The sequence below is a fragment of the Cinclus cinclus genome, chromosome 15, assembly GCF_963662255.1.
Source record: "Cinclus cinclus chromosome 15, bCinCin1.1, whole genome shotgun sequence".
NCBI lineage: Eukaryota > Metazoa > Chordata > Aves > Passeriformes > Cinclidae > Cinclus > Cinclus cinclus.
This window is the reverse complement of record NC_085060.1, coordinates 7933847-7949694: the sequence shown is the minus strand read 5'-3', so window position 1 is coordinate 7949694 and position 15848 is coordinate 7933847. Positions and strand designations below refer to the sequence as shown.

The window sequence follows — 15848 nt, the reverse complement described above, 5'->3', positions numbered from 1 at the left end:
ATAAGCTTGGATTTCTTCTTACATGAAGAGTTGATCTTAGTAACACCTGATCATAACTGTCTATATTGTAAATATAAGACTTTGTATAAATGCTCTTTTTTAGAGCATGGTATTTAAATGTTTTTAAAACTGTAAAAGAACAGTTCTAGAAACTATATTTTAATAAAATCCATGAAAAAACAATTCTAGATGAGGGGGGAAATAGCATGAAGGTAAAATCATGGACTACTGCAGTTAGTAAGAGTTGAGCAGTAGATTTTAGTGCTTTACTGGGGCCAGAGCATTCTCTGGGAGTTCTGATTTACTTATCTTTCATCTTCAGCTATATTACTTTCATATAATTTGTCACTTAAAAGTGTGTAACTTTAAATTCATAAATCAAAAACCAAATGCTTTATGGGATGTCAGTCTAAATTATTTCATGTTTTTTGTAAGAATTACAGGTCAGTAATATAGTAAATTGTACATGATTTCACTGCTGTTAGTCCTGTTGTTGTCATATTGAGCTGCAGTAGTTGGCTTTATTCATTTGTAGAATTAAACATTACTGTTTAATTGTTGTAAAATTTTATAAATCTCTTTGGGTTTCTTTGGTTGACCCAAATATAATGTAAGTCTTAATGACAAAATGAGTGAAAATGGGTGTTAAACCAGTATGTGGTATTCTTAAATCTCTGTAGTGGTAAGTGGGTACTGCTCGAGTTGCTGCAGCATGTAATTTATTTACTAGCATGAGTCTGTTTAGCTTTTGTAAAAATGCTTTAGCTGTAAAGTTAAAAATAGGTGTGGAGTATGGCTGCTTAGAACAAGTAGAAGGAGCTTCATTGAAAGACACCAAACAAAACCAAAACTATCTAAGTAGGTGAGTTTCCCCCTACATACTTCTAATGCTAGTTTGTCTCAAATGATGCATTTTGTTCCAATAATAAAGTTAAAAACCCTGGGTAACATGAATGCAGACCTGATCTGTATCAACCCACAAACAGGAACATTTGATTATTGCAATTTTTAAAACTCCACACTAAGGGGAAGGAACACGCATCATTTCTGTAAACTTTGTAACAAGTTGAAATATTACTTGATCTTGGCTTGCCAAAATTTACCTGAAGCATTAGTACTCCAGCTCACAACAGTCAGACCTTGAGATCTGTCACAGTTACCTCTGTGTGAGCATTTAGCTTCTACACTCCTCTGATGCACCTACTGCTTGTTTGTGTGACAGAGCCCTCATTAAGTGTATTTCCTGCAATATTTCAACTGGAAAAATACAATTGCACCATCACGTAAATTATTCTTATGCCAGTGTTTGGTAAGCCTTTGAAGAGTCATTATACAATATGGCCGATTTTGGTCTGTATTTAAAGTTTGTAAATGTATTAAAAGAATTGCAAGAATCTAAAAGAAGCGTAGGCTATCACCTGTTCCCCTCCTGCGCTATGTAAATGTTTTGCACAATTATTTAATAATACAAAATATGTTATAGTTTATATATATAAAAATTTTTGCTTATTTAATAAAACTGAGAGCCATTGGATTATCTGTTTCTAGCTTTTTATTTTTCAACCCTCTTTAGACAAGTCCCCCAAAATTCCTTTCTGCCCAAAACAACTGTTGCAGTCTATCCAAGTTATTTCTTGGTGGGTTTTTCTAGCTGATTGACTGAAGAAAATCCCAGATTCTCTAGGTGGGGTAATGACAGAGACACATGGCAGTAACTACAGCTGATCAAGGTATTGTAGTAGTAGCAGCACTATATTTTAGCAAGTGCACTTCGTCCAAGGAAGAAAAAAAGTTACAAATGGTACAGTATGTGCCAGCACCACACATCCCTATTTGACCTGTTGTGCTTGTTTGCAATACAAAATACAGTATTTTAATTAAGTGATTTCATACTCGGCTAAATGCAGTAATAGAGGAACAAATCCCTTTCACTCAGAATTTCATAAATAAGCCTAATTAACTACTGAGTAAAAGAAGCATTTCTAAAAACACTTGAAAGGGAAAGGGCTTCCATGAACAATCCCTCCTAACAGAAAGTTCACTTCCTTTTACATTGGCATTGGTTGCTTTGACAGAAGCAAATATGCAACTTATGTTCCACTTCTGGTGTGGTAACAAGCAACTGCAGTAGAGCAGGATAGCAAAAAACCTAGAGAAGGAGGAATAAAGAAATAATGCTTCCATTCTAGACATCTAGCTAATAAGTCTTTACTTCAGAGCCATTCGCAACCATCCACAGAGCTGCTGTTCTAATAGTGCATTTCAGCCCTATGCAAGGTGCTGCTAAAGTTGTATGTCCCCTTTTATATCCCTTCTTACTGCCATGTTACTCCTCTTTAGCTTGTAAAGCCTGAAAATTATTAGATGGACTCAGAGAAAGCCTCTGTTTTACCCTCTAGTAGATGCACTTCAACAAAATCTTACTGAGGAGTCCTGCAATCAATATACACTCAAACTCCTGGGGCTTTTGCCAGGTAACTGCAGAAGCCTCTTAAGTTTCAAGAATACAGGTAAAGAAAACTGAATTTAGGAAGAACTATCTGGAAGCCATTTTTCTCAACAACTTTCCAGCAAGGTCGTTGTTCAGTCCATTTCTGCAGTAATCATACCAGCTCTCAGCAAACACCACACTACTGGCTATGAATATCAGCAAAAGCATGAGCAGAAGTAACACGAAGCAAAACACTTCAATCAAAAAGAGACAGTAGTGACTTCAAGGACTATCACTTGAAAAAAATATCGTGACAAAAACATTTCAATGGTATTTATGTATCACAGTGCATTCAGCCATGCTCTAGCTAGGATTGATTGCTGAAGCTTCATGTGAAATTGTAGACAGGTGAAAGCTGTAGCACAATCTTATCCTGACACAATCACTCCTCCAGGACAATATCAGCATCACTGAAATAAGAAGGGCTCAATAGTCTTGCTAATGAGGGCCAGAAAATACTTTTCAGAGTGAAAACTGAGAAACAGCATCCAGGAGCAAGGTTTGCCTTCAGTCAGCTGTATTTATTTATGAAAATGTTAAGGAATATGGAGGGATTCCAAAGAACTTTTAACTGTATTTAGCGAACTTCAACCGGTTAAGCAAGACTGTACATGCAACTTAAAACACAGCAGCTTTATAAAACATTGATTTTACATGGTAAAAATCAGTAAACCACAGCAACAACAACTTCTCCTGGAGTGACTGTTTTCTCACCACCATTACTATATCTTCCATGCTATTTAACCTGTGCAATACTAAAAGTCACAGAGCACTCTGCTGCTGTCTCAGAAAAGTTGAAGGCCACTTTTTATTTTATGGAAGTCATTCTGGGTCCATAACAATCCTCCTGTCATGGGAATATTCAATTCTGCAGAGCTGTGAGGAAGAGAATAAAGCACATTAGCAGTGGCCTGATTTGGAAGGTCACATCAAAGTAATTTTGATAGCACTTTATTTCCAGAACATTTCTCATTTTTAGCTCTGAAACATTCATCTGTCAGAATGTTCTTCATTTTTAATCAATAGTCCTAAAACATGAAAGGTACAAGACACAAACTACAATAAAGGTGACCAGGTACTAACAACTGTGAGGGAGAAATGGCTGCAAAAATCACCAGAAAACAATTGTCATCTGAACCTTCATCTGTCCTTTGCAGCTAGGAATACAAGCTCAGGTGAAATGCTAACAAATGAAATGCAAGCAACTGACATGAGATCAGCCTCTCACAAGTTACAAATCTTACAATATTACCCATTTCTATGGCTTTAGAATGAATCATGGGACTTACAGAGACATTTAAGGATGCAATCCCTAAAGCAACAGCATGTCAGCAACTTCTCTCCAGAAAACTCTCCAAGTGGTCATTATTTGCCAAATTTGCTCCTGCTCTCAGGTAAAACTGACACTGTGAGCCAATAAAAAGCACATATGTTTATCACAAAACCCAAAACACCTGCCTGAGGATGACAAGAGCTATTCAAAGCTTCAGAGACTGCATCAGCAACACTAAACATGAATTTTGATAAAACACATGCACAGCATACACCAGAAAACCCACCAAAAATGAACACAATCTTTTGGGAGGAAGGAATTGCAGAAAGACAAAAGAAGGGCATTGCTTTTAGAATGGGTGTGTCCCATTGCCTATGCCACAGGTGCCTTCTGTAAGCACCTTACAGACATTTTCACAGTAAAACATCAAGTTTTCAGTCTCTCATGCCAGCCTTTAGTACCTCCCTTCATGAACCGGGCAGAACAGCTCTCTGCAGACAGAGAACTTAGAGGGCAATAGCAAAAAAGTAAATAGCAAACACCCCTTCTGAACAGGCCATACAAAACCTTTGATGGGGGAAGCAAAAAACCCAGTAGCTACAAGACAAAGGACAAGGTTCCTACACAGAAGAAAATATAAGCAAGTCAAGAAAATCTTCTTCCTTCTGCCTTGGGAAAGTCAGACCACCTTTCTAATACCACACGTCCTTGGGCAATGGACAAGCTGACATTGTAGCACTCGTGATGAAACCTGGCACAGCTGCAGGAATAAATTAGGTTCTTCTTCTTTCTATTTATGAAAGCAACAGGTTTTCCTCATATTTCTAAGATATTTTTTTTCCTTGGCATCCTACCAGGCTCTAATTTGAGTGGAACAAACTGTCTGCCCCTTTCCTCACAGAAAGAGATGAAGACACATATGATAGCCATACCAGGCCAAAAGTTTCTCATTTTCTACAGGAATATTTTCTAGTAAGATGAGCTGCATTACACATTACATTGTTCAAAAAACAGCCTGAAATTCACAAATGTGACTTGTTTTTTTAGCCTGCAATTAATATATTAATACTGTATTAATATACTTCACCATTACTAAATCATATTTCAAAATGCAGTCTAGGGCATCTTCCTCCAAAGGGACAGAATGTTACCAATAAGGGAAGATCAGTTTGATGCCAGGGAGGATGACCAAGAGGATGGAGAAAAATGGAAGCCCTTCTCTTCTCAGATTTGAAACTGGAAGCTTGGAATCTGAACACAGCTCCAAATATGTGAAAATATGAGCATGTGCAAGTTTTCTTCCCAATGAAATACCCTAGCTGCATGATTCTCAGTTCTTCACATTGCAACTTGATTGGGCCCACCAACCACAGAAAAGAATCGGTGATTAGAAAGTTGGCCAATCAAATGTTAAGGAAAAGAACTACAATTCATTTATATTCTGAAGCATTCCTTGGATTAAAGTAATAGGAGATGGGTTTATATGTATGTGATGAAACTGATTAGACAGCTTACAGCATTCAAGTTCCTATGACTTCAAAGTGCAAAATAATGACCCTATTAAAACATCTCCAGTGAGATAAGCTTTAACTTTCATTTAGTAACAAAGGTGATCTGACTAAAGTTTTCTAGAATGCCCCTGTTATTTCCAGGACAATCTGTGTTTCTTTACTGAGGTCAGATCTGCAGTTCTAAATTAATAGCTACAGCTCTAAAAGGTCACTGAGCACTGCCAACATACTGAAGATCAAAGCCCAAAAAACCCTTCAATTTTCAAGCCTGCTGGGGCTGTGCTGATACCTGCTCAACAGCAATATTTCATAATCCTTGGAATGGTTTCCTTTAACAAAGAGCAGGAGGAGTGAAGATAGCAATATTAGAAGATGGCATCCTCAAAGGATACCATCAGGGTTAGGTTTAGAGACAATAGTAGATATTTGGATCAAACTATTTAAATAGAAGTTAAAAGGAAATCTCAGCCCTAATTTTTCACATGGTATAGTAAAAGGCACAGAGAGAGAAATGCATTTTGTGGTTTGGGGCAAAGTCCCACCCACACCATTACTCACTTTGTATTGAGAGACTTCCAGTCATCCCTCACTGGCTGATCAAGCAGGGACATCATAGAATAATTATCCAACATGAGACCATCAGGGTCATCTGTCTGACCTGGGAGCTTCCCAAGAGGAAAGTCTTTCCATCGTACTTCATCTAGATAAAAACAGTAAAAACAAAAAGTTTGAGTTTCCCAAAGAGATTTTTAAAACACAAGATCACCCTCCACAAGTCCACAAATACTGCCTCCAGCAACTCAGCCATTCAGCAAATGATCTGAACCACTGATGTCACAGAATTAGAGGATAATTTTGCTTCTGTTTTTAAAACACCCTGTTCTAACAAGCTGTTCACATCAGCACACCTAAGATGTCTCTTTTTTCTTCCCTTGAGAAAATTTCCCAGTGAATGGAGTACAAGAGTTCAGTCTTCTGGTGGCTGCTTTTTTTTTTTCAAATGTCATTTTGACTCCAGCTCCTCTCCAGCAACTTCCTCCTCCTGTGTCTGAGTCCCTCCATGACTCATTCAAAATTCTTAGCTACAGAGACCTCCAACCCCAAAGAGAAACTGCAGCAACTGTAACAAAGATAATAAAACACTGGATATACTGTTTATTCATTCTAAAAACCTGTCTTGCTCCTTTCTTTTGTTTGCCACCATGTCATAACAACCATTTTCCAAGAGCATGGAACTCAGGCTCACACATAAACTGTAGGTTCAAATACCCCCACATCTGACAAACACAGGTCCAAGAAACATCCATATTTTCATCACCATTCACAGCTGGCATATATGCTGCATCATCAACTAGATACACTGAAATTTTAAACAGTTTGGAAAAACCTAATAAAAAAATAAGTAGGACAGTAATAGCATGCTCCTGGAAAACACACTCACAGTATTTTACAGGCTTAAGTGAGAATATTCCTGAACATAAACAAAACCCTGGGAAAGCCATGTTTTTCAGTAATTTGGCATTTAGATTACTCTGAAGCACAATATAATTGTGCATCTCCCCAGGGGTGAGATGTTTTTGTATTTAAATTAAAATTCATCAATAATGATGTCTAAGTCTTAAGGTCATGTTTTACCTGCAGTGATCTGCCAGGCAGATCCTTGCAGTGCTGCCCTTTTCTCAGCAATAGCCACCATGGTCCCAGAATGAGCAAGTCCTTCCAAAGGATTTGTTTCAGTCACCATCTCTTCTTCCTCCTCTTCCACTTCCTCGACACCATTGTCTCCCTCTAGCACATCATCTTGTTTCTCTACAGTCTGCCCTTGATTTTTAACTTGATTTTCTTGCCTTGCTCTCCACTGTAAGCTCTCTAGAGTGTAAATTGGCTGTTCACTACCATCTGAAGAGAGACCTGGACTGGACAAAGGGGCACCTCCTTCTGTGTAAATGGAAGCAAGATAGAGAAGGTTCTTCCGAGAAGACCGTGGCAAGTGAGGTCTCATGATTGTGAGGATCCTAGAAAGGAAAAAGGGCAATGGATAAGTCTTCAAAGGGTTGACAGATCTTTATCTGGAGTATTTTTTGCTTTTTAAGTCTTTGTTTTCTCCAGGGCAGGTGACTCACACAGCTCATCTAACAGGCAATATCTGATTATTTCCTGGTCAGCAGATGCTGGAATACTCTGTCCTTGTGATTAAAATTAAGGACTTGGGATACTTCTAACTGAATTCTTCTTTGCTGTTTTCATGTATAGAAGTTAGGAGCTGTGGAAAATTCCTATCACCTAAATAGGGTCACATCTCTACCAAGTCACTTTGCTTCTGTACAGGTTGCTTATTTAAATACCTCCCCAGGTAACATCCACTTTCATTTTGAAGTTGCAATCTTTTAAAATTCTTTTCCTTCTTTGTGTGTAATCGATGGGGAGATGAATTTCAGCAAGCACGGCTTTATAGGCACCTGTTACAATTTCTACAAGATGCAAAGAAAGGCAAGGGAATGCAGCTATAGCTCAGCATATCAGTAGGGAACCAAAGCTGTTACAGAGCACTTTTTGCTGCTCCTTTTCTATGTCACAGTAGCAAACTTACAGCTGAAGAAGATGTGGGGTTGCCCAGCAGGGAGCTTGCAAGCAGCTGTCAGTCAGTCTTATCCACTGCAAAGGAACTTTATGGAGGAACAGCTCCTTCACAGACACCTGCTTGTTACACTGTTGTTTTTTCTTCCCTTCAAAGAAGATAAGGAAAACAACAGGGTGCTCAAAACTCATCAAAAATACATCCTTCATCCCACTGCATTTTTACATCCTCTAATAAGCTGTCATTTTAACCCAAGTGCATGACTAGAGGTACCAACCAAATACATCAAGGTTGTTATAAAGGACTGGACAACACATGGACAGCTCAGGTAGCTCCACCAGACAAAGCAGTGCAGACATTCCCAAGCTGGCCCTGTGCACCTCACCCCAGACAGGAAAGCCACAAGATGTGTCAGAACAGTAATATCCCAAATAAATGCAGTGTGCTGTATCAGGGACCCAGTATCATTTCAGATAGCTCTGCAAACAGTAGATTTAACAGCTGGGACTTAACTAGCAGCATTCAGGGATCATAGATATGATCATCACAAATATGCTCAGCAGTGACTGAAAGCACCCAATCTTAACCTATGACTGCCTGAGATACTGCCAAAATCTTTGTGCACTCTGAGCCAGACCAGGAGAGAACAGAAGAGGCACCAAAATTAAGGGGTGCAGACCTCTGCAAGGATGCAATATGTCACAGTATAAAAATCCTGTGTAGCAGGAACTGTGACACTCAGTAATTAAGGCCTTTCAGTGCCCATCTGGAACGAAACATACAGTCTGCCAATTGTAACAGTTCAAAGAGTCAGGAACTGATTACAAAAATATTACTTATGAGTAAGTTTAGGAGGCACAAAAATCCTTCTAGGACTTTTATGATATGCGATAGGATCAATAAAGGACAGCAACACTATGTTGTATCTTATATAGGCAGGCTTCTGTTAAGGGAGAAAAACTGGGATCTCATAACACACCACGTACAATAGTAGCAGATAGCATATAAGGATGTTATTTCCTAATATTGATATTGATTGTTATTTCAAGTATTGATACCTGGAGAAATTAGAACTTAAGGGCCTGATCTTTCCTGTGACAGATTTGCTTTTCCTATCTTGAGGAGGCTGAAGCAAACTTACCAATAACAAATTCAATCTTTTGCTAAAAAACACGTGACATGCACAAGCTACAGGTTGAAAAGTATAAGAAATGCAACAACAAAAGCTTTATGTCACATGACAAAATATACTAATTAGGCTACTTCAATTTATGTATAAAGATCCCACCACTTTACTAGTATAGTTCTACACTAGTACAGAAAAAACTCTTATACTTTCTCAAACACACAAATTCCAGACACACTCACCAGCATTTACTTTGGCAATGCCATTCAGCAACTCAGAAATCCAGTTGATCAAGAACTGAGGTCGGAGTTCTGAAGAGTCAGAACATCCCTTCAACTCTATAAACATTTTCTCTATTAGGATCTGTGTAAAACTTCGTGAAAGGAGGCTTGACAGCAAAGGCTGCCAAAAGCAGTAAAATGTCGGGGGAATTTTGAATTGCCATACCTCTTTATTTGCTGCAATAAGAAGAAAAAAACAAAACAGAGAAGCCAGAAATTGGTGCTTAGTAATTTGTTTATGAAATACAGGTGTGACACTTGCTCCAAACTAAAGAGGCTTGTTCTCAGATCACTGATTACTAGATATTTCCTGAGGTCCTCACTGAGCCTGAAATTATGATTTTTCTTATGCTAGGCAAGTAAAATAAGTAGCAATTTGATAATCAGCACATGGAAATTATTAACACAGGAAGATCTACCTATTTTGCTAATCCCTTTCCAGTTTCATCTTATTTCACACATAATTAGGAGCTATTCTATCTAAAAAATATACTGCAAAGAGAAGGTTCATTGAGCAAAGCAACATAAAATCAAAAAGCTTTTAAATTTTTTCTACTGTTATATAGTCATGGAAATTTGAGAATATTTCTTGGAAAGTTCTTTGGCTGTGAAATAGGGAATTTATTTATTTTCATTCCCTCTAGGTGCCTAGTTCTCTTGCAAACAATAACTGCAACTCCACACATATGGGCAGCAGCTTGGAACTAAGATGCAGCTGGTGAATGAGGCTCAAAAAACCCCATCCATTTTGATTTGCTTCAAATCTTCAGTGTAGAAGAGAAATTAGTGGGAGCTCCTGAAATCAGCAACTATTGCAGAAAAGAGTAGAGATGAAAGTTTTGAAAGATGTTTTGGCTAGATATTCAGTGCTGAAGAGCTATCCCCCTATCCCACGAGACTTATGCAAAAGCAATAGCTAAGCATGGCCATAAGGGGCTGTGGAGAACAGGGCAAAAGAGGTTTAAGGACTCAGATATACAAAAAATATGCAGCAAATTAGAGATTTCAATATAATGAGAAAAAAAGAACAGACTTGGTCATAACGCTAGCTATGCATTTTCTACTTGGGTGATGCATAAAACACTCACCTTCATACTTGATATTTAGCATCTTCAGACAATCTACCTTTGGGATGAGAAAGCCATCACTGAGAAGAGCTTCAGCCACTGTCTCCCTAGAGCAGAGAGATTTATTACTGCCACTTATTCCTTTATGTATCAAACCACTTGCACCAGTTCTGAAACAAGTTTGACTGCCAAATACCTGGAACTGTGAGGAGGGAATGGAGAATTTTTTGTTTGAACAAGAGACCTGGTAATGCTGTTCTTGTATAGCATATATATTCATATTCAAAACACCAGGAGTTATAGCTCTTATCTGTAACATGATACTCTCTCCCCTCTGCAGTTACACCAATTAGATTTCTCAAAGCGGGTCAAGATGTCCATGCAAATTTCTATGGTAATAAGGAAGTCTCAACACACTAGGTCCTACAGGTTCTGTAGTAATAGAAATGTAAAAAATATAGAAAATGCCAATATTGCCCTGCAATTTTAAGAATTCTAAAGGTTTCTGTGAAATCAAAATCTCTACAGGGTTGTTGAGAACTTTTGAAGACACTGAAGATGCTGCATGCCTTGGGGCCAGGACTGTGAAGTCTGGGACAACGCCTTGGAGACCATGTGGCACAAGGACCATTGCTCATTAGCACAGATCAACAATTCAGTCCTCCAAGATGCTGAGGAAATCAACTAATTGCTTTCTCCATGATCAGCTACTATGAAAAGGCAACTTAATAGGTCTACAGCACCGTACCTCTCACCTCAGTTCTTTACAGAGACATACCTGTTTTCCTGCATCAGGTCTTTGATCTGAGCCAAAATCCAGTCCACTTCTGAAGAGGAATCAGACCACAATTCTCGAGACTTTGAAAGAGATGGCATAGTCTGCATAACCTGAGTGAAGGAAAAATTCAAGCATTAACAATATATAGTCCCATGGAAAACACAAAGACATTATTGCTATGACAAGAGATGCACATGCCACAGGTACTTCATCACCAGCACTTGGAAAGTTCACAAATGTTCCCCTTTCATGGAAACTCCAGTAAGTACAGAGCTCCTTTATAAACCTGTAAACAGTGCCCACATTAGGAACTGTCACAGTTCAAACTGCTTGTTCTCTGTGGTGAAGTTCTCCTTTGTCAAGACGTGTATGACAATACCAGCAGACAGACCTAAGCAAGGAACTAACCAAGGCAACAGGGAAGAAAAAACATATTGCCCAAGAAAGAAAAGGGAATTAATGGAAGTTCTGATCACGATAATGCACTTACCCGGAACTGCTCATTCTTGTAAGACATCAGAACATCTCTGACTTTTTCTAGAAATAAACATAAATATATTAATTTAAGAAGAAGATCAACTATGTAAGACAATTTTATATCTAAAGAAACTGCTTAGTTCTGCTACATCTACATTCAAGGAAAGCACCAGTCAAATGAAGCCAGCAATTCTGTCCAAACAACACACTGAAGACTCCCAAAACTCCCAGACTTTTCCAGCAACATAGATTTTCTCAAGTGGGGTCGAACCACGATTTCCGTATTTTATCACTAAAAGTAGCCAAAGGCAGGCAAGTTGGATAAACCCAGACAGCTCAAAAACAAATTCCTAAATAGATCGGTGTAGGAAGAAATTGCTCCCATATGCAGTTTCTGTTCTGATGCATATTTGTAGTCCTTATACTGCCATTTTGCATCAACTGCAACAGTGCTACAGCTATTCACAAACCGAAGTGCTAAAAATTTGGAGAAATACTATGAAACCAGTCAGGCAACCCCAGGAATCCACCAGAACCCAAAGAGGAATCCCAAAACCTGAGCCGAAGGTGTATCTTTACGCTGGAAGGTGACACATTTAATCTGCTTTCTCTAGCACATCTAATCTTTGTATCTACTACTGTTCTAGGAACACCTGCCATGGAATTCCTTGTGTTTCTGACAGGCCTCATGCTGTGGGGTTTGCATCTCCCATGCATCACTGTCCAACTCTGCATTTGCTTCCACCTCTTCCTGCTCTTCTTCCTCATCCTCATCTTCTTCACACAAGTTATTGCCTAGCTGACGGTTCCAATACATCTTTCGTAGCCAGTCCAGCACAACATCGCAACCTAATGGGGAACAGAAAATGTTATCTTCTCTGTGAGGATTTCTTTGCTACTGCAAAAAATAACAGGTGGTATATTGCTAACTTGTATTATGAAAATAAATGCTATTAACCAGTTATGAACCTTGAAAACACAAAAAATTCCATTAATGAAAACATGAACAAGTTTAAAAAACCCAAACAAATAAACCCCCCAAAAACCAAACCAGAAAGAAACCAGGAAAAAAAATCCAGTATCATAGGCATGGTAACTACCCATCCTTTTTTTGGGGGGAAAAAACCCCAAAAAGACTGGGCACTGCTATGGCACTACACTTTGCTCAAGTTGGATCAAATTTAAGCAGCAACTAGGTCCCTGTAGTGGCATCCTCGTGAGAAAATGAGTCAATACTTTAGTATCACCATGGTCAACACAGCATCTACAACAATAACAATTTTTTTGTGCAGGGACTACACTAGATACATTAGATAGAATGGAAAGAAAATGCCCTTACTTCCATCAGTATTTTCCCAGTTCAATCTAAAGACCATGCTGATGAATATTTAACTGGATTCCCAAGCCTTAACCCAAAATTCCCAGGAATCTCTTCAAATGCTATGAGCTGGTCATTCATTCAGGCTTGCAGTATCCACATTTCCCCCTAAATGGGATTTTTAAGAGTCTTAGGTATCACTAAACCATCAAGAAATGCTTTTACCTATTTCCCCAATATGAACTTCCTGTGCTGTAAAAAAGCAAAAGCAGCAAACTGTTGCAACCAGCTGTTGTTGTTTCAAGTAATTGTTTCAGGGATAAGAGAAAGCCTCTGAACATCTGCCCCGTGAGGAAGCACAACCCAGAGCCAGTGGATACAGCTCAGCTCTCCTGACAGGGCAGTGGCAAATCCTCTCAGTGTCTGACATCACAACTATCCCTGCCAGGACCCCAAAACAGAGGCAGGGGTACTTCCCTCAGGGCCTGCAGCACTGGCACTGCCACCCCAAGCATGCCTCAGGCCAGCCCTCCCAATGGCAGCTGCTGGTGGCACTCACCCTTGCGGCACAGGGCCAGCCGTGGCAGCTTCCCGTGTGTCAGCTCATGACGGAGATCCACAACCCACACGGGGATGTTTACCTGCAACAACAGCCAACGTGTCACCCCCCTGCAGCAGGCCACACCTGCTGGCAGCCCTGCAAAGCTGCAGAGCGCCTCCGCCAGGTGGGAACAGCACCTTCCTGCCCACTCCTGCACTGTAGTTCCCCTGCATTCCCACTTCAAGAGTGGGCCAAGATCCCCCAGCTCTCTGATGCCACTCCTCCTGGCCTAGAATCCATATAAACTTATATTTTACAGTTCTTCAGTTTAAGTTCAGTTCAGTGTTACATGGGACAAGAGATTTCATTTTAGATAGAGCTGTTGCACATAATTTAATGATGCCCAGAAGCAGTTAAACTGTATTTAAATGGATGAGACATTGTGGATAACTATAAATCAAAGATACAAATAATATCACATGTAATACTGAAATTTACATGGTAATTTCCATACAGTTTTTTGCAACATTCCTGAGGACAACTACCTTTAACTATGCAAGACCTTTGCTTTTAAGCTTGGTCAGTTTTAAAAAGTAAGAAGCAGAACTTTTCTCAAAAACCCAGGAAAAAATATAAATCAATTCATCATTCTCACACAGGGGCCCAAACATTTACAGGAGTCACTCAAATACAATCTATCCTTCACTGTCAAAACTTATTTGATCCCACGTATGATGTTCAGTGCAGCTGGCAATAAAAGGACTCAAGTTGGTCCTGCTACTACAATTACAGCTTGAACCTTTCCTCCTCCACACACAAGCGGAAAAGCTCACCTGAAGAAAAAGACACAAGAGGAAAATACCTGCAAATGTGTTGTTTATAGCCTTGCTTGTCAAAGACTAGGATTTATAAACCCAGATTTATCTCTTTTTCCTATCTCAGTAGCTATGAAAGAAAAATGTGTAAATCACATTTAAATCAAGACTTTTGATCACATGCAATTCAAAAACCTTTCATGATCATCAGCCTTTGTTACTCTTAATGTGACTTCAAAGAACAAAGTTATAGATCCAGTTGCAATAAAGCTGTTTAAAACTTTGCACCTGGAATAAACAAACATCTATATCTGCTATTTTGGTTACAAAAGAATGATCCCCCACAATTTTGTCCACTCAGTGTTGCTAATAACCCATGCACATGTTTTCTGTATAGATGTAAATTATCAAGCAACTCTGATTAAATACTTACCTCTCTGGCTAGTTGTCTCAGAGGAATGCTGACCATCTTCTGTTTCCTTTCCGTGATCAAGTTGACAAATCTGCATGAAGGTTACAGAAAAGATAAATTACTACCAAGAGCTGCAGAGAAACTTAGAACTCCAGAGACAAACTCCCCATGTAATGTACACCCCTGTGGTCCCAGAGATGCAAAGTGAACTCAGACAGTGGAATAATGGCATCTGCCCAGGTCTTTCTCTCTCAAAACACAAGGGCCTTGAGAGTCCTTACCTTACAAGAGCCAGTCCATAAGAGAGGATGAGCTCATGTGACTTCAACCTGCCAGATGAATCGAGGACCTTACAGCGAATCAGTTCTGCCGTGCAGTCCACTGCAAGAGGCATTTTTGGACCATACCTGGAGGCAAAGGAAAACCAGGTGAGCAGGCTCACATGAATACACTCACCCTGTAAAAAGGGCGACTTTCCCACCACATTTTGTGCTCTGTGGTACATAACAATCTAAGAAATGGTACGCTGAGACAGCATCAAAAGCTCTTTCCAAAAGCCGTCTATTGGAACAGAGTGGTTACATGGCTACTCCCACGCACACATTAAATGAGTACTTACAGATACCTTAAGCACACACACAAGACGCTTTACCTAGGCGGGTGTCATGTACTGATGCAGCAGAGGCAATTCAGAGGCCGCCTGCCCGGCTGCACCACCGGCCTGCCCACACAGCCCCGGCCCCGGAGCTGCTCCGGTGGGGAGCAGCGCTCGGGTCCTCGGCGGCCCCCGGGGCCGCACAGGGCGCAGGGCACAGAGCGGCCGCTCCAGGGACGCAGGGGAGGCCCCGAGAGCCGCATCGCACTCCCCGCCCGCGGTGCGCGGCCCTACCGGCTCTTCCATGCCGAGACGCGGTCCAGCGCGTCCTGCTGCAGCCGGCTGTCTCCGCAGTACAGCCCCACCATCACCTGGTCCCACTCCGCCCGGCCCCTCCACGCCACCACCGTCCGCAGCGGCTTCAGCCGCCTGCCAGCCGGGGACGAGTTCGGCCGCTCGCGGCTCCAGGCCGGGCCCGCGCGGGCCGCCATGCCGCCGGCGCCGCTCCTTGGCTCCGCCTCCCCGCGGGCCGCGCCCGCCCCGCCCTGCTCGCACCGCTTCCGCTTCCGGTTCTGCTTCCGGTTC

General features: G+C 40.5%; 1 protein-coding gene across 1 annotated transcript; it reads right to left on the bottom strand.

Moving 5' to 3' along the window:
• Window positions 1–2997: 2997 nt before the first annotated feature.
• LAS1L (LAS1 like ribosome biogenesis factor) lies at window positions 2998–15754 on the bottom strand. Its single transcript, XM_062502718.1, has 13 exons — window positions 15558–15754; window positions 14950–15075; window positions 14690–14759; window positions 13460–13541; window positions 12240–12431; window positions 11596–11642; window positions 11106–11215; window positions 10349–10434; window positions 9222–9437; window positions 7866–8001; window positions 6911–7290; window positions 5834–5975; window positions 2998–3367 (listed from the first exon to the last, which is right to left on the bottom strand). The coding sequence occupies exons 1-13, from the start codon at window positions 15752–15754 to the stop codon at window positions 3277–3279; spliced, it is 1875 nt and encodes a 624-aa protein (XP_062358702.1). The 3' UTR covers window positions 2998–3276.
• Between the last annotated feature and the right edge of the window lie 94 nt (window positions 15755–15848).